Below are 19566 nucleotides of genomic sequence, written 5' to 3' on the forward strand. Positions count from 1 at the left end.
GTAGGAAATGTGTTTTTCCCAAGAATCAAAATTTTACTTTCATGGTTCGAATGGAAGAGGTTTAGTACGAAGGCCCAAATGAAAGTCCCAATCCAAGAAATACAAAAGGTTCCATCAATCGTGGTGGGGGCAATATTATGTCTGGGGTGTTTTTCTGGACAAGTTTTTGGTCCGATTCATAGAGTCGAGGGTATTATGCAATCGGAAGACTACAAAAACATTTTGTCCCATGTGATATTGCCATAAGCATTCCGGGAAATGTAGTTTGCAGGGATTATTCAGCGCGATCATGACCTCAAGCACACGTGTAAGGTAGTAAAACAATGGATTTCCGATAAAAAAATTGCGAGTGCTTGACTGGCCTACTTAATTGGCTAATATAAAAGTCAAAAACTAACCTTTGGAAAGTTGTAAAACGAAAAATTGGTATTAAATTTTGGTAAAATGGCTTATGATCTCTATTTGAACCTGAACCATAGGATATCATTAATATTTAATTTAATCCTAACCAATGGCAGGAGTTGCGCAGAAGTAGTTAATGGTACAACTAATAATATTTGATTAATTTTTTTAGATTAAATTTTGTTCTCATGCAAAGGGCTTCAACTAAAGGGTGATTTGTTAAGAGCTTGATAACTTTTTTTTTAAAAAAAACGCATAAAATTTGCAAAATCTCATCGGTTCTTTATTTGAAACGTTAGATTGGTCCATGACATTTACTTTTTGAAGATAATTTCATTTAAATGTTGACCGCGGCTGCGTCTTAGGTGGTCCATTCGGAAAGTCCAATTTTGGGCAACTTTTTCGAGCATTTCGGCCGGAATAGCCCGAATTTCTTCGGAAATGTTGTCTTCCAAAGCTGGAATAGTTGCTGGCTTATTTCTGTAGACTTTAGACTTGACGTAGCCCCACAAAAAATAGTCTAAAGGCGTCAAATCGCATGATCTTGGTGGCCAACTTACCGGTCCATTTCTTGAGATGAATTGTTCTCCGAAGTTTTCCCTCAAAATGGCCATAGAATCGCGAGCTGTGTGGCATGTAGCGCCATCTTGTTGAAACCACATGTCAACCAAGTTCAGTTCTTCCATTTTTGGCAACAAAAAGTTTGTTAGCATCGAACGATAGCGATCGCCATTCACCGTAACGTTGCGTCCAACAGCATCTTTGAAAAAATACGGTCCAATGATTCCACCAGCGTACAAACCACACCAAACAGTGCATTTTTCGGGATGCATGGGCAGTTCTTGAACGGCTTCTGGTTGCTCTTCACTCCAAATGCGGCAATTTTGCTTATTTACGTAGCCATTCAACCAGAAATGAGCCTCATCGCTGAACAAAATTTGTCGATAAAAAAGCGGATTTTCTGCCAACTTTTCTAGGGCCCATTCACTGAAAATTCGACGTTGTGGCTCGTTAGTAAGTCTATTCATGATGAAATGTCAAAGCATACTGAGCATCTTTCTCTTTGACACCATGTCTGAAATCCCACGTGATCTGTCAAATACTAATGCATGAAAATCCTAACCTCAAAAGAATCACCCTTTAGTATAGAAAAAGAGAGGATGATTCAATTACAAATAAGACTAAGACCTAAACAACGCTTAGATTGTTCGAGATCCTTGAAGTGTATCCCACAACGAATTATTTGAATAGTCTCATTTACCTAACTCAGTTCCAAATGAGAACAACTTTTGCGATATTTGTCTTTAATTTGTTTTAAAAACTCACTTTCATGAAAAGAGAGAATGTAGATCTTCATATGTTAAATTATAAAATCAATTATATCAGTTGGTCAATACTTGAAATGCATAATTTGTGGTCATAAAATGAACAAGTTGCCATATACAATTTTGCGGCATCACTTTCGTCAACGTTCAAGCACCAATCAGCGCCGTAACAAATGCTTTTGTGCTCGTTGAACTCTCCGACCAAGAGAGGAGAATTCACGTTTGTAAGATCCACAACACTAAAGTTGTGATACATGCAAGCGCATATTATAAAATTGTGATTTAGGGGATCAGATTTAATGCGCCATATTCCACCTTGCAAGTCAATCTCCGCCAAAGGTGCCTTCATGGATCTACTGTCGAATATGCGTAGCTTTTCATCGTAACTGCCAGTTAAGAGAATATTTTCCCGTTTTGGATGGCTTAACAGACAAGTGACACCAGCGTTATGGGACTTATTGAGAAATACCCGGGAATCTGTTCGCATATCGTAGGCAAGTAGAAATGTGTCATCACCCCCTGTATAGGCAAGATTTTTATTCCACTTATCGAATGCACAAATCCATGCCTCAAAATCATGAGCATGCCATGTTCGTATCATTTCCAGATTTCTCTCCGCCGACCACGATAGTAGACTAATATTTCCTTTGGAATCGGAAGTAATTATGCGGTCTTCGAGATTATTGCTAGCCATGTTTTCACCAGCTACAGATTTGCCCCAATCTAGTGATAATGCCAGCAAGTCTTTGTCAACGGGATTAAGGTTGGTACCTTGAATGTATTTAAGTTTTGACTCCTCAATAAGGAATATGTCAATATTTCCCAATGCTGTTGCCGCTGCCAAGATAGGTAGTTCATTATTGGATGAACTCAACCATTTCATATCTAATATTGCTGCTGTTTCGATACGATCTAGCTCCACCAAAGTTTCTAAATTTGTATCAAACTCATATAGGTATATACGACCTTTACGTTGGCATACTGGTGTTTCTCCAGGATTGTCTTCAGTTTTTTCTTTGAGTTGGTAGGTACCACAAACAAATAAGTTGTTGTAGCCAGGATGGGGACACCACTCCACAGAATCAGCTGAATACTCAGTATCGACAGAATGAATTAATTGTATGTCCAGCATTATCTGAAAGTATATGTACATATGTCGTTATTTTTTATAGTATTTTAAAAAAGTACACATAAGCAAATTCTTTTTGTAATTTAATATACAGTCAGCAAAAAAGTTGTACACCTATCAATTTGAAATAAATTGTGAAACGACAAGAAAAATACGAACTAAATATATATGTATTATACCTTAAATTAAAGCTACAATATAGAAAGAAAATTAATTCAGATTCAAATCTGTTTAGGGAAATAAAAAAACAAAAACAAAAAAGGGTTAATATCAGTTGGCCAAAAAAAACTTGTACACTAAAAATAAATAAAAGTTATTGTTTTAAACGCTAAATATTACAAATTTTTAATATTTTGTATGATAGTCCTTAGGGTTTTCTACTGCCTGGAGTCTATTTGGCATTGAGTGGTTAGGGTTTTCGTCAAATCTACGGGAATTGAGTTCCATATATCCAAAAGCACGTTTTTGAGAGTTTCTTTGCTAAAAATGTTAAAGTTCTTCAGCTTTGTCTTCACATATGCCCACAGGTGTTCAATTAGATTCATGTCCGGGTTCTGTGGAGGGTGAGGTAATACTTTTTTGGCAATTATTCCTTAAGAATATAGGACGAATGCTTGGGGTCATTATCTTGGACAAACACAAATTCGTCTTCCAGACCCATTTTTTGGGCAGATTCGTCCAAATTATTCTTCAGAATATATAAATTATCTATTTTGTGTATATTTCCTTCAAGAAATATGTTATGAGGTTTCCAACGAAATTTGCATGCCGTCACATTCTCACCTACGTGGTTAACAGTATGCGTAATATTTCGTTTTTCCCCATTTTCTCTTTCCTATTGCCTTGGAAGTAGTTCGTTTACACCAAAAAGCCAGCAAAAGAGAGCCGGAGAGAGACTATATTTGACAATTATCAGATAGAGAAATGCAAGATTTTGCTAGAGATTTTTCCCCAGTAAAATCTTGGAAACCTTTATATCATAGACCAATTAAAATAGATACATACTTTGATAATTCACCATGGGTTTGTTTATTTGCAGTGCGCAGTCATTCCACTCAATTGCGCAGTCAAGTGACTCAATTACTTTTTGGAAAACGAGAATTACCGTCAATTTGCATTACAAAAAAGGTGTGGATGTATAGAATTTTATATGCTTTTACAATATTTGGTGTTTCATCAAGAAAACAAATTAAAGCCAAATTAAATATATCACTCAATTTTTTAATTTGGCGTTCCAAGGAAGTTTGTCTGCACACCATAGAGGGCTCTTTTACGTCTGCAATTGAGTGATTTTTTTAATTTGGCTTTAATTTGTTTTCTTTCCTTTGTTTTCTTGATGAAACACCAAATATTGTAAAAGCATATAAAATTCTATACTATATATATTATATATTAAAAAAACAGGATTCGTTTTTAATGAAGCTGAAATTTTGAATGTGCAAATAATTACTGTATGCCGTTCGTGTACTTTTCAGCAAAGAGAGTAAAATACAGTCATACTCTCTTCCTTGTTACTGGAAAGGTACGCGAACAGATCTATTTACGGTTTTAAGGGCTCCAGAAGTCAAATCTGGTGATCGGTATGGACCAATTTAGGGAGGTATGTGAAAAAGCTAAATTTACTTTTTCATCAAAGTTAGTCTAGGAAGTCCAGCACAATAATATTTAGGATAGAAAGTAACATTTTGAAGCCTTAAAAATAGATATGCTTATGGTGCAAAATAACATGTTTGTACTGCACAAAAAACAGTATGTTTGAACAAATTCTTAAAAAACATATGCTTAAAACCATTGTTTGAACTTTGCTCAAAAATGAGCTGAAAAAACATAAAAACCCTTTTTTATTTGAGTGCCGCTCACAAGTGCCAATGAAATGAGCAGCCCTTTTCAAAAACTCGTAGAACTGTTCTATAAAATGAGAATTGTTTTGAATTTTGTATACATTACAGAGATGCCATATTGTAAATTTTAAACATTTTTCTATGGAAACAATTGAAAATAAAAATATGTATATAAAAGTATGGATGGAATAAAACAAGTAAGGAAAGTCTAAAGTCCGGCGGGACCGACTATATTATACCCTGCACCACTTTGTAGATATACATTTTCGATACCATATCACATCCGTCAAATGTGTTGGGGGCTATATATAAAGGTTTGTCCCAAATACATACATTTAAATATGACTCGATCTGGACAGAATTTGATAGACTTCTACAAAATCTATAGACTCAAAATTTAAGTCGGCTAATGCACTAGGTTGGAACACAATGTTAGTAAAATAATATGGGAAACATTTAAATCTGAAGCAATTTTAAGGAAACTTCGCAAAAGCTATATATGGGAGCTATATCTAAATCTGAACCGACCAAATTTGGCACGCATAGCTACAATGCCAATTCTACTCCCTGTGCAAAATTTCAATTAAATCGGAGTAAACGATTGGCCACTGTGGTCATATGAGTTTAAATCGGGCGAACGATATATATGGGAGTTATATCTAAATCTGAACCGATTTCAATAAAATTGGGCACACTTGACTACACAACTAATTGTACTCCTAGCGCAAAATTTCAACTAAATTGGGGTAAAACCCTGGCTTCTGGGACGGTATTAGCCCATATCGGGGGAAAGATTTCAATCAAATTTACCAAACATTGGTAGAATGTCAATTCTACACTTTATGCAAAATTTCACGAAAATCGGTAGTAAACTTTTGCCTCTGTGGTCATATGAGTCTAAATCGGACGAAAGATATATATGGGAGCTATATCTAAATCTCAACCGATTTAGATGATATTTTGCAAGTTTTTCGAGAATCATAAAATATTCCGATATACTGAATTTGAATAACATCGGTTGATAAACACGCCAATTATGACCAGATCGGGGATAAATATATATGGCAGCTATATCTAAATCTGAACCGATTTTTTCCAAAATAAATAGCGATTGTCTTTGTCCCAAAAAACGACCCTATGCCAAAAAGAACTTAACTTATTTCTGCTTCCTTCATTGAGCAATGTAGACACTGTCGTAGCCAGTCTATAGATATCCAAATGCAAATATTGGGTATCTTCGGTCAACATGGGACATGATAAGGAAATGCCTCCATGAGCCGTGATCACCTTGGTTGAGGAGTCAATTAAAACAAACACAAAACTCATTATGGGTATGATGTGCATCACATCCCATAATGAGTTTTTTAGGGAAGTAGTGATACTAATGCAAGGGGAGAGTCACTAATAGAATTTATTTTGCGCACTAACCTGGTAGTTTGCAATAAGGGAGATGCACCAACCTTCGTCATCAGAAATAGGCAAGAGGTTCTGGACGTCACATTGGCCTCTCCGGAACTGATTGATAAGATGTTTGAGTGGCAAATTTTGAGGGAACATAGCTTCTCAGATCATCGTTACGTACCATATTTCCGCCAAATGTGAGGAATGCTGACTGGAATAGGTGTACGTTCAATATGATGATATCAGAAATACCGGAGATAAATATAAGCATAAATATACCAAACCTATCGAGGAAATTGTATCGGAATCTAGAATAAAATGGGCTTCAAATAGCTTTGGACCATTCAAATCCCCCGGACCTAATGGAAATACTCCGGCAGTGGGTGACGGTGATATATAAAGGATGTATAAACTTTGCATATATTCCAGAAAAGTGGAGGGAAACAAAAGTCGTTTTCATACCTAAAGGCCGGTATGCACCTCTAGCGAAATTTTCGGTAGCAAAAATTTATTTAAGTCTACAACAAAAAAACAGGACTGTGTACACAAATTTTAAACCAGCTAATCGCTTTTAAAAATTGTTAATATATGTTCCAAATATTCCTCAAATAAATTGTTTATTATTTATAGACCTTTTAAAACTTTTACGCACACAATGATTGTAATAAATTAAATGTTTTCTGCCAAAATATACTTTTGACAACCCTGTTATTTTCATTAGAGGTGTGTACTAGCTTACGAAATTGAACGCTACCGAAAATTTCGTTAGCATAAATAGCAATGCATTTCTTATGGGAATGAAATTTTTCGCTAGAGGTGCATACCGGCCTTAAAGCGGGAAAAGCCTCTCACTCGAGTGCGAAGGATTTTCGACCAATCAGCTTATCCTCATTCCTACTTAAGACTCTGCATTTCTTATGGGAATGAAATTTTTCGCTAGAGGTGCATACCGGCCTTAAAGCGGGAAAAGCCTCTCACTCGAGTGCGAAGGATTTTCGACCAATCAGCTTATCCTCATTCCTACTTAAGACTCTGGAGAGGATGATAGATATTTCTCTTAGAACTAGCGTCGATTCAAGTTTGCTCTCAAAACGACAGAATGCATACTCGAAGGGCAGGTCTACTGAGACCGCATTGCATGAACTAGTCAGCTTTATTGAAAGCTCACTATCGTTCAATGAATACACAATCGTGGCGTTCCTAGACATCGAAGGAGCATTCAATAACGACCAACCGAGCTCGATATTAAATGGAGTGGGAAATCTGAATGTTGATCCAGGTATACTTAGGCTGTTAGACCAACTTCTAATGAAGAGAAGTATTTCAGCCACACTAGGACAAGCAAACATACAAAGTTATGTGAACAGAGACACTCCCCAAGGAGGAGTTCTATCACCTCTTCTTTGGAATGCTATAAACAACCTTCTGAACTAGCGTTATTTTGAACATGAAGCTGAACTTTAGGCTTAATACTGAAGAAAGGGCGAGGAAAGCAAATGTAGCTTTGTACTCGTGTAAAAAGGCAATAGGAAAAAAGTAGGGACTAAAACCGAAAATTGTGCATTGGCTATACACGGCAGTGGTTAGACAAATATTGTTTTTTTTTTAACGAACGGTCCCAACGCTCACTTTCCGGCCCCTTCCAACCGTGAGGGCCACGTCCCCATGACGTAGGGACAGCGTACACACCATGATCCGGACCATGGAGGGGTGGAGGCAGAGGGATTTGACCAGCTACAGAGAAGGACTCATCAGCCGGATATATTAAAACACAAGATCAAATATTAGGTTATTCAATGAAACTAATGTATTAGTTATCCAAATATGCTAAAATTCTAGACTTCATCATATCAATACTAAGGTTAGTGTCAACTAGATGATAGATTGAATTAAAAATAATGCATATCCTACGAATAGGTTCCACAGAAGCATAATTCGAACGTTGAAAACCAATGTAAAGAAACTGGTAATTCCTAGATGCCCTAAAAGGAACATTTATCCTAATCCTATAAATCAATTCCGAGCATGGAATATCCCCACTAACTAACCTATATATCATCATGGAGCTCAACATCGTCCGTCGGCTCCTGAGAGTATGCAAATTAAACAGCCTCAATCTAGAAGTGTATGAAGGAAGAACAAAATCACTGTTCCAAACAAAATCACTGTTCTGCTTCTGAACCGATTCTATCCTATCAATGTAAACTTCATACTGAGGATCCCACACGATAGAACCATAATCTAGAATAGGTCTAACAAGGGCAGTAAAAAGCCTCTTATCAAACGAGGAGAATAACTTAACGTCATCAGCATACATCAAAATCCTAGAGTTAACTACGGACTGAGGTAAATCGTTTATAAATAACAAAGATAAGACAGGCGCAAAATGACTACCCTGAGACACACATGATGGGACATCAAAGCACCTTGAATAGGAATCACAAAAAGACACAATCTGCGTACGGCAATCAAGATACGACAAAATCCAAGCCAAAAGTTGGCCACTACACTTTTGTTCCAATCCTATCCAGCTTATATAACAAGAGCTTATGATTCACCCGGTCAAAAGTCTTACTAAAATCCGTATAAGTAACATGAGTCTGATTCCCAACAACAAACTGATTAATAACATCAGAAGTAAATTCCACCAACTTCGTAGTAGTCGATAGGCCCTTACGAAAACCATGCTGGCAGGGATCCAGTATGGAAGAAATGCCATGCGACAAAACATCAGTCACCATCTTTTCAAAAACCTTGGGAATAGCACTCAATTTTCCTATCCCCCTATAATTACCCGCATCAAAGGGGCTCCTCGACTTATGAAGTGGTACGACAAAAGAGCTCCTCCATCTTAGAGGGAAATAAACGAACCTCAATGAACTATTAAATAACATCGACAATGGAGCAGAGAGACATTCGGAGCAAAACCTCAGAAATATCCCAGGAATCCCATCTGGACCACCACTAGTGGACGCCTCAACCCCACGCAAATACCCACACACAGACAGACTATAAAATAATGGAATTGACACCCTATCAAGCGACCTAATAGAGTAGGGATATGAACCATCAGCATCATAAGCACTCTTTCTATAAACAGATTCAAAAAAGCCCGCGAAACAGTCCGCAATGGACTGGTCCCCATAAAAGTCAACACCATACCTCCGGATCTTCAAAAATCACGATTACACAGCGTATCGAAGAGATCAGCATCGACAATAATCTTAAATGAAGATCTATTCTCAAAGGACTGAGACTTCAACCTAATAGTCCTAAAATCCGATATACTATCGACCCTAGACCTAATATAACAATCAATGTCCTCAGCCGTCGTCTCCGGGGGAAAACGAGAAACAAAAACTACCCTCTTTTAGGCAGCCATATTGAGTCTCTTCGACCTTTTCCCCTTTGGTTGAGCCTGAAGGCAATCCGACAAAGTAGGAGTCGCGAAACTTATGAGAGACAAACCTGAATCAACCACACGACCCCGCGAAGAAGTCGAGTCAGTCACCAAAGGAATCGGCGGTACAGGAGCTTGCGTGGACTGTTCAGCTACAATACCTGGAAGAGGATCACAAGAAATAGGAGCAGTCACAACCGCTCGGGGCAGTGATGATACAGTCACAGCCGCTCGGGGCAGTGATGATGACGCACCCCCAACCGTTGATGATCCCACACCAGATTTCGGCAGCCCCGAACCAGTCCTAACAACCTTAGTACGACCCTCCTTCGGCGACGACTTTTTCGAAGACCTCTTTCGTTTCGTACCCGATACAGGAGAGGCAACAAATGACGAAAGATCTGGAAACCTATCAAACAACGTCGAAAATTTCACAAAGTTCGAATACAGCTCCCATAAGTCACGCGTCAACGTAGTCACCTCAGACGTAGCCTCCCTAAAAAAGTTATAGAACTCCACACTAATCTTCCTACATCTCACACAACACCATCTAAGACCGTTGTTACCAACGTACAACTCATCTACCACCAGCAGCCAGTCCAGCACACCTCGAATGCCAATGCCCATCACAAAGCCAGCATACAATAACAATCTCATCATCAGAAGCAATTTTACAATCCTCATTCGAGCATACCATGGTGAATTCAGTAACAAAATAAAATTAAAATAAACTATAACAAAAGTCAAATGAAAATATCCCACTGCCTCAATACGAAGGCGGTTCGGAAACTTCTTAGCCTATCAATGAAAGAGAATAGTTAGTTTTTCAAAAATATTTTTATTTTTCAATATAATTTCCTGAAACTTCAATACACTTAGTCCAATGCTTTTCTAGCAATTCTATCCCTTGATTAAAATAGTTTTCCTCAAGGTCTTCAAAATAGTGGTTTACGGTAAAACGCTTGCCAGCAAGGATTTTTTTAGATTTGGGAACAAGTAAAAGTCACTGTGAGCTAAGTCAGGAGAATAAGGTCGGTGGTCAAGCAACTCGTATTTTAATTCGTTGATTTTAGCCATTGTTAAAACACTCTTGTGCGCTTGTGCGTTGTCTTGATGAACAATTAATTTTTTGTGTTGTAAGCCAGGACGTTTTTCTCGAATTTCCTCCAGCGTCAGTCCACTGTTTGGATTGTTCTTTTGTCTCTGGAGTATAGTGATGGATCCATGTCTCATCAACAGTTATGAAACGACGCTTAAAATCCATTTTATTTCGCTTAAAACGATTCAAACAAGCTTGAGAAACATTCATTCTTATGCGTTTTTGATCGACTATTCACAAATGCGGCACCCATCTTATAGAAAGCTTTTCCTTCTGTAGTTCTTCACGCAAAATTAAATGGACTCGATCATTTGAGATGCCCATGATATTAGCAATTTCACGCACTTTTATTCGTCGATCATTTAATACCATATCATGCATTTTGGCTACAATTTCTGTTGTTGTTGCTGTTTTTGGACGTCCACTACGTGGTTCATCTTCAATGCTTGTACGACCACGTTTAAATTCACCAACCCTATTTTTTACGGTTGCATATGAAGGAGCACTTTCACCTAACACATTCACCATATCATTATGAATTTCTTGTCCCGATACACCTTTTTTATGTAAATATTTTATGACAGCATGAAATGCGGGTACGTCTTTTTTGAACAGATCGAAACAAAATTTAACATGTGTTCATAAAGGGTGATACTCTCAAAATTTGGTCAAGGGAAAACGCGTGTAAATTGGTGAAATCGTTTATTTAAAAAATCAAATTAAATTTCTATTTCAAGTTCAATTAGTATAAAATTCAGTAAAAATATTCAGTTAGGCTTTCGCTTTTCCAAATCCGAATTGCCGGGCCTCACGCTTGACACCTGCCATCAGATTTTGTACAGCCACCTTGTCCACCTTCTTCGCCGCAGAAAGCCAGTTTGCCTTGAACTGCTGCTCGTCCTTAGCAGTTTTTTGGTCTTCTTTAGGTTCGCTTGACAATTGCCCAGTATTTCTCAATTGGGCGGAGCTCTGGCGTGTTGGGAGGGTTCTTGTCCTTGGGAACCACCTGCACGTTGTTGGCAGCGTACCATTCCATGGCCTTTTTACCGTAATGGCAAGATGCCAAATCCGGCCAAAACAGTACGGAACAACCGTGTTTCTTCAGGAAAGGCAGCAGACGTTTATTCAAACACTCTTTTACGTAAATTTCTTGGTTGACAGTCACGGAAGCTATGAAAATGCTGCTTTTCAAGCCACAGGTACAGATGGCTTGCCAAACCAGATATTTCTTTGCGAACTTTGACAGTTTTATGTACTTGAAAATATCTGCTACACAGAGAATACAGATTGGTTGTGATAACCGAATTTATTGCCAACCTCCTTTTGGCAGTTGCAGCTACTATTAGTTGGCAGTTGTGTCACCCGAATGATTCGGTCAACACAACTAATACCACATATGGTTTTGGTTGTGACTACCTTCATCATTGCGTTGTGTTGCCCACATAAATACTACTCATGACCGAATTAAAAATATATTTAAAAATCAATTACGTCACCGTTAAATATTATATTTTATTTTATTTACATATAGGTATAGTGGTACAAATAATTCTAAATACGCTAAATGTATGTAATTAGTAGATAAAAATTTTTGTCTAGAATCTCTAGTTATTGCATCAAAATGTATCCACACCCAGACTCTTAGAGCAAAAAAAAATTTTTTTGACGGTCTAATTTAGTAAGATTTTCCATATCCAACTGCTTTCGTCTCTGTAGCTTCTTAAACACCAGAACCAAATCACTGGTTACTCCGAGTTGATTGCTCTTAAAAATAGGCCACTATTATATGGATATTAAGAAATAAAATTAGAAAGTTCTGGGGTACATGTATCCGTGTTGGAGTTAATAAAACTAATTCCAGGACATATCCACAAATGTATCATATCTTCGATTACCTGATACAAAACGGGAGGCGCCATGAACAGTTAAAATCCATAGTTCATATTGTCATCCTATGTATTATGTATATGCTTTTCGTTGTGAAGTCAACATGTAACATAAAATTCCGCTGTTTTTAGTTTTAATTTGAAACAAATAAAAATGTCTTATTTGAATAATAAACAATTTGTTCAAATAGAAATGACATTTGAGAAATTCATCAAAAGACATTCGGCTGAGACTACCATATATCAGTGCGGACCACTAAATGAGAGTTACGAAATTTATTTAAGGTAGGTCACATGAATGGAATTCAAATAAAAATTTTCAAAAGAGAGTCATTTAATTGCTACAATCATTTATTTTCATTTACAACCGAGAATCTTTTGAAATTATAGCCAAATGGTATTAAGGACAAAAAAATGCTTGTGATCCAAGTAAATAGATTGGCAGAACTGATATATAACTCTGAATGTAGAATTTTCGTTAGTACAACAGATTTCCAACCAATTTGTTTTCTGTGTGTAGCTTTCCACTTCCTTTTGCCGTATAAAACTCCTGTCCCGGAAGCTGCTTGTAGTCGGCTTTGACGTAGGTTTCGTCGTCCATTACCACGCAGTCAAACTTCGTCAGCATCGTCGTGTACAGCCTCCGGGATCGCGCTTTGGTCGTCGTATTTTGTTTATCATCGCGATTTGGAGACACTACCTTCTTGTAAGTCGATAGTCCGGCTCGGTTTTTGGCTCGATGCACGGTTGTAGACGATACACCCATCTTATTTGCGGCATCTCGGAGAGAGAGGTTAGGGTTTCTTCATAATAATGTATGTATTAGAGGTCTGCACAACTCCATTTGTAAATGCTGAGTACACGTGTACTTGCTAAATGAGTACGTCTATTTGAGAGAGTCGCAAAACAATTGGTACACATTTTAATGAACACCAAAAGCCACGAGTAACTTCTTGGGTCTACTGTGATGCAGTGCTGCCGCTACTACTTCAATCGAAGTATTTTGCTTCATTTTCACAAAATTTACTTCGTCACTCCTTCTTCCAAAAATCTGCTTCACTTTTTGTTCTGCTTCAAATTTTTAAATTTTTCCCCATATTACCTAATTGTACTATTCCTTTAATTACGATGAACATAGCGGTTTTAATGATTGAATTATTAACCGCACGGTTGAAAAAGACTGTTTTTCATATGTTTGGCTATAAACATTATATGTTTGGAACACAAATTTTTAAACACAATATTTTTGAGTGCAAGCATATAATGTTCATAAACTAGCATAACATGTGTGGGACATATATGTTAATATGTTAGAACATATTATGTTTGGGACATAAAATGTTTGTAAATATAATATGCTTGAATGCAAACATATATTAATTTAGAAATAGCATATAAACATATATGTGTTTAGTAGCTTGGAGCGCTACTTAACAGGGAGCGATATTGAATTAAGTTGGTGGTTGTTGCTTGTTATTACAAAATTAACATTTTATTTTTCCTTGGGCAATTGATCAGCTACTTCTTTGATCCTTACAAACTGTGTGGTCCGCTGTTCGAATCCCCATCCGGCAAAAGGTAAAATTAAAATAAAAAAATCATAAAATTGAATAATTTCTTCTACAATGTTTGTATTACAGAAAAAGGTGCTAAGAACTAAAAAATCTCGTGGAAGTGAGAAAGATGTCGGGGAATATACAATTGGGCAGAAACAAAATTTTGAGCATTCAGGTCGAAAACCTATGTTGTTAGCACCTATATTACCTGTTTATTTTCATAATTCATTATGATTGTAAATATATAAATAAATAAATAAAATTTTGAGCACAATATTGTTTGGGAGAATTTTTTTTAAGCATATAATATTTTTGGGTGCAAAATGCTTCCAAACATATTATATGTTCACATAATAACATATTGTTTTTTGGAAGACAACATTATTGAATTTGGATGCAAAAATACAAAATATTTGGAACTTAGACTACCCAAACATATATTGTTTAGACCAATATACTTTCAAACATATTATATATTGGAAGAGATCAAACATATAAATGTTTGGGCAATACCCAAAAATATATATGCTTGAAGCAAAATATGTTTGGGAGTATATGTTACAGAAGCGATTTTTTGTGAGCGTGCGATGTGGACCAAATTTTGCATAGTTGTTAGAGACCATATACTTACACCATGTACCAAATTTCAGCCGGATCGGATGAAATTTGGTTCTCTTAGAGGCTCCGCAAGCCAAATCGGGGGATCAGTTTATATGGGGCCTATATATAATTATGGACCGATGTGGATCAATTTTTGCATGGTTGTTAGAGACCATATACTAACACCACGTACCAAATTTCAACCGGATCGTATGAATTTTGCTCCACCAAGAGGCTCTGCAAGCCAAATTTGGGGCTCCGTTTATATGGGGGCTATACGTAGGAGTGGACCGATATGACATTTGCAATACCATCCGACCTACATCAATAACAACTACTTGTGCCAAGTTTCAAGTCGATAGCTTCTTTCGTTCGGAAGTTAGCGTGATTTCAACAGACGGACGGACGGACATGCTCAGATCGACTCAGAATTTCACCACGACCCAGAATATATATACTTTATGGGGTCTTAGAGCAATATTTCGATGTGTTACAAACGGAATGACAAAGTTAATATACCCCCATCCTATGGTGGAGGGTATAATAAAATAAAGTCTATTGTTTTGTTTTCAAAAATGTATGCTACTTCAATTTTATTGAATCTACTCCACTTTTTTTCCAAAATTTACTTCACTCAATTTTTCAGTAGCGGCAGCACTGCTCTGATGTCTTCACTACCAACAAACACATATTCCTCTTTCTCTCTTATTGATGTGTACTCATAGTAATCACGTCGAGTATGTTGCGACAACAAAACTTCTTAAAGTACTCCATGTACCACGTGCAGTTTCAGAAATACAAGAAAACAGTTACTCTCCATAATATATGTTTTCGGATTGATATAAAGAACGGCTAACGTTAAGGTAATTGTGTGACATACATAAATATATTAAATATGTGACATACATACATATCTATGATTAATAATTATGGAAAGTTTTGCTTCGCACATAACTGAGAAATGTTGTACTTTTCTCAAGTACTTACATTTTTATTGTTCCTTTTTTTTGGAACACATATTGTTTCGGATAAGTACTTGGTGGTATTTGACAAGCAAGTGTTCTCTTCACTTCACTACTTGCGCTCTGAGAGAAAGACAGTGTATGTACTATATTCGACAGGGAATTGCATACATGTAGTGAAAAGTTATTCGATGCAGACCTCTAGTATGTATGTATATCCACAGCCACTGAGAAAAATACATGTACAAAAACAAAACAACTGGTACAAGAAAGCAAAGCCCACTTGTTATTGTAAACTAACACAAACTATTTAACAGACAAATAATCCAATGAGAATAAATACAATACAGATTAACAGGTTGGCTGATAAGTCCCCGGTCTAACAAAGAAAAACAAATTTTTTGTCAAAATTCGTTTTTATTATTCAACATAGTTCCCATCAAGAGCGATATAACGATTATAACGACCTTCCAATTTTTTGATACCATTTTGGTGTACTCCTTCGGTTTTGCCTCAAAATAGGCCTCAGTTTCGGCGATCACCTCTTCATTGCAGCCAAATTTTTTCCCTGCGTGCATCCTTTTGAGGTCTGAGAACACAAAAAAATCGCTGGGGGCCAGATCTGGAGAATACGATGGGTGGGGAAGCAATTCGAAGCCCAATTCATGAATTTTTGCCATCGTTCTCCATGACTTGTGGCACGGTGCGTTGTCTTGGTGGAACAACACTTTTTTCTTCTTCATATGGGACCGTTTTGCCGCGATTTCGACCTTCAAACGCTACAATAACGCCATATAATAACCACTGTTGATGGGTTTTCCCTTCTCAAGATAATCGATAAAAATTATTCCATGCGCATCCCAAAAAAACAGAGGCCATTACTTTGCCAGCGCAGTTTTGAGTCTTTCCACGCTTCGGAGACGGTTCACCGGTCGCTGTCCACTCAGCCGACTGTCGATTGGACTCTGGAGTGTAGTGATGGAGCTATGTTTCATCCATTGTCACATATCGACGGAAAAACTCGGGTGTATTACGAGTTAACAGCTGCAAACACCGCTCAGAATCATCACGTTGTTGTTTTGGTCAAATGAGAGCTCGCGCGGCACCCATTTTGCACAGAGCTTCCGCATATCCAAATATTGATGAATGATATGACCAACACGCTCCTTTGATATATTTAAGGCCTCTGCTATCTCGATCAACTACATTTTACGGTCATTCAAAATCACTATAGCTATATGGTGTTGTAGTCTGGTGGCCGGCACTTCAGCAGCCGACAATTTTAGATAAAGTTCAGCGTTTGTCGTGCTTGTGTATCTCAGGCGCATTCAATAAGTCAGGGACAGATTCCCATCGACTGCCGCAAATCTCTCAACGAGATGGTTGAGCAGTACAATATTCACCTAATATGGGTGCTGTCCATAGGAACATACCTGGGAACTACGAAGCGGATGAGTTAGTCTGTTGGTATGCCTCTGGCTACCTGCAAGCTCTTACTGCATGAGAAGGATGTTATGATGACAAATGTTGCATGGGAGAATTGCAAGGGTTGTAACGACACCAAGCAAATATGGCCCCATTTAAACTTAAACCGCACACTAGATATGTTAGTGTTCTCAAGACGTCATGTTTCACTCCTAATATCTGCTATAACGGGTCGCTGCCTGATAGGCGATTTTCAAAAACTATTGGCGCGAAGTATAATGACTACTGTATGAGCTAATGTTTTTTGGAACAATCTGGTTGGTTGAACAGAAGGAAATAATTGAGAAGGTTCAGCGGTTAAAACTAGAAGTACCCATATGTAATAGGTACTTTTAGTTAATGTGGTATCAATGGACGGAGCCTGAAGCTTAATCGGGCTGCCACTTTAACCTAACCTAACCTATTTGAAACAAAATAATTTAAAATTTCTTATTAAAAATATAAAAAACCTAGTTTTAGAATATTGTATCAAAAGAACTTCCTGTGTAGTTAAAATAAAGAACATCTTTGGGAGGGCATTTTTGGAAGTGATTTTAAAGTTGTGCCTTTAGAAGAATTTCCAATTTCTTTTGCTGGGTACCTTAATAAATATGCCTTTGTTTCTTTTATTACGGAGATTATGTTTGTATTTGTCATTCTTTCGTAGTCCTTTGGATGAAAATTAGGTAATGATTCATATATTCCCAGCAAACAAAGCGTCGCCAAAAAGTAGTGATAGTGTTCTCTTTGGATCCGGAAGTGGTCCAAATTGTAGCAGAAGCGATTAATTTAACATGGGCTTGTTATAGTACGGATGTCCACCATTTCAACAGCCGCTGCGCTTAAGTTGCATCTCTTCTTAACGTGTGATTCGAATTCAGTGTTTTGAATGTGAATTCAAAAATTATGTAATATTTTACCATATAAATAAATCTTTTAATTTTTTATTATTTTTAATGCATTCTTACGCTCGTCTACAACGTTCGAACTCAAAAATTTTCAAAAATTCGCAATTTTTCTAGAATGGATTTAGCATTATGTATTTTCGACAAAATTTTAATAATTTGTACCACTTTATTAATTCTTTCTCCGTTTTTAACATATTTGAAGGAAAAATGTTTAAATTACCCATTAAAAATATGAAAAATGCGAGTTATGCAAAATTGAATCAAAAGAACCTCCTGGGTAGTTAAAATAAAGAACTTCTTTGGGAGGACATTTTTGGAAGTGCTTTTTATGTTGTGCCTTCAGAAGAACATCCTTTTTTTTGCTGGGTTGTTTATTAATATTTAGCATGCCCGCTTTGCATACAAAGAGTCATGGGTTCAATCCCGGTTTCGAACAAACACAATAAAGTTTTTCAGGGGTGGATTATCTCCTCTCAATAATGCTGGCGTCATTTCTTAAGGTTTCAAAGGTTCTCTAAGTGGTTTCACCGCAACGTGACACTCCGTTCGGACTCGATTATAAAAAGGAGATATTATGTTATTGAACTAAACATGGAATCGGGCAGCAACCAGTGATAAGCGAGAAGTTGACCACTGGAGCATCACAATGGACTGATTGAGTCTAAAATAACGGGCTCTTACTCTCTTACAGCGTGAGAAGGCCGTCATGATGGCAAATGTTCGATGGGAGAATTGCAAGGGTTGTAACGACACCAAGCATTTAAGCATTTAAACTTGAATTGCACACTAGATATGCTAGTGTTTTCAAGACGTCAGATATAACTTCTGATATCTGCTATAACGGGTCGCTGCCTGATAGGCGAATTTGCAAAAACTATTGGTGCGAAGTATAATGACTATTGTATGAGCTGTCATGATGCGTAGGAAAAGCAATCAATTACACACCTCTTGTGTGAGTGTCCTGTATTTTGTGTAAGGCGTAAGCAAATTTTAGGGGCATATAGCTTTAGATTACTGGCGGACTTGGAAAACGTTAACTTAAGCAGTCTGTTAATGTTTTTGGAACAATCTGGTTGGTTCAACGAAAGAAAATAATAGAAAAGGTTCAGTGGTTAAAACTAGAAGTGCCCATATGTAATAGGTACTTTTTGTTAAATGTGATATCACAATTGACTGAATAGTCTAAGTGAGCTTGAAACTTAATCGGGCTGCCATTTTAACCTATCCTAACCTAACCTAAAATAACGGGCTATCGCTATACCCAACATAAACCTGAATACGACTATAGACCTTGGACAACACTTAAACTAAACTGCCAATACCTCTTCAATTGGCTTTGATGGAATTCTATTTATTTTACATATTTAATAAATGTAGAAGTTCTTGTATTAAATGTTTTATGGATTTTATTTCAAAATATCAAGAAAAAATGCTAGGACAACAAACATTTGTAGTAATTATTGCAGAAAAATGTTAGCTAACACGTTATCTAATTCAGCAGTATTTGTTTGCTATTTCAACTAACGTTTGTTTTCTGAAACAACTACATGCTACGGCTTTCCTTTTTTCAGCAAACAAAAACTGCTGTTCTAG

At 37.0% G+C, this 19566-nt stretch overlaps 1 protein-coding gene across 2 annotated transcripts in view; it reads right to left on the reverse strand.

The window, feature by feature from the left end:
* Positions 1 to 1689: 1689 nt before the first annotated feature.
* LOC142228538 (diphthine methyltransferase) overlaps positions 1690 to 19566 on the reverse strand; it is a 37751-nt gene continuing 19874 nt past the window's right edge. For both annotated transcript variants that reach the window (XM_075298998.1, XM_075298997.1), the window contains exon 2: positions 1690 to 2862. In XM_075298998.1, the coding sequence (XP_075155113.1) occupies positions 1780 to 2859 (1080 nt within the window). In that variant the 5' untranslated portion in view covers positions 2860 to 2862 and the 3' untranslated portion in view covers positions 1690 to 1779. The remainder of the gene's footprint in view (positions 2863 to 19566) is intronic.

Source organism: Haematobia irritans, chromosome 3 (genome assembly GCF_050003625.1).
Source record: "Haematobia irritans isolate KBUSLIRL chromosome 3, ASM5000362v1, whole genome shotgun sequence".
Lineage (NCBI taxonomy): Eukaryota > Metazoa > Arthropoda > Insecta > Diptera > Muscidae > Haematobia > Haematobia irritans.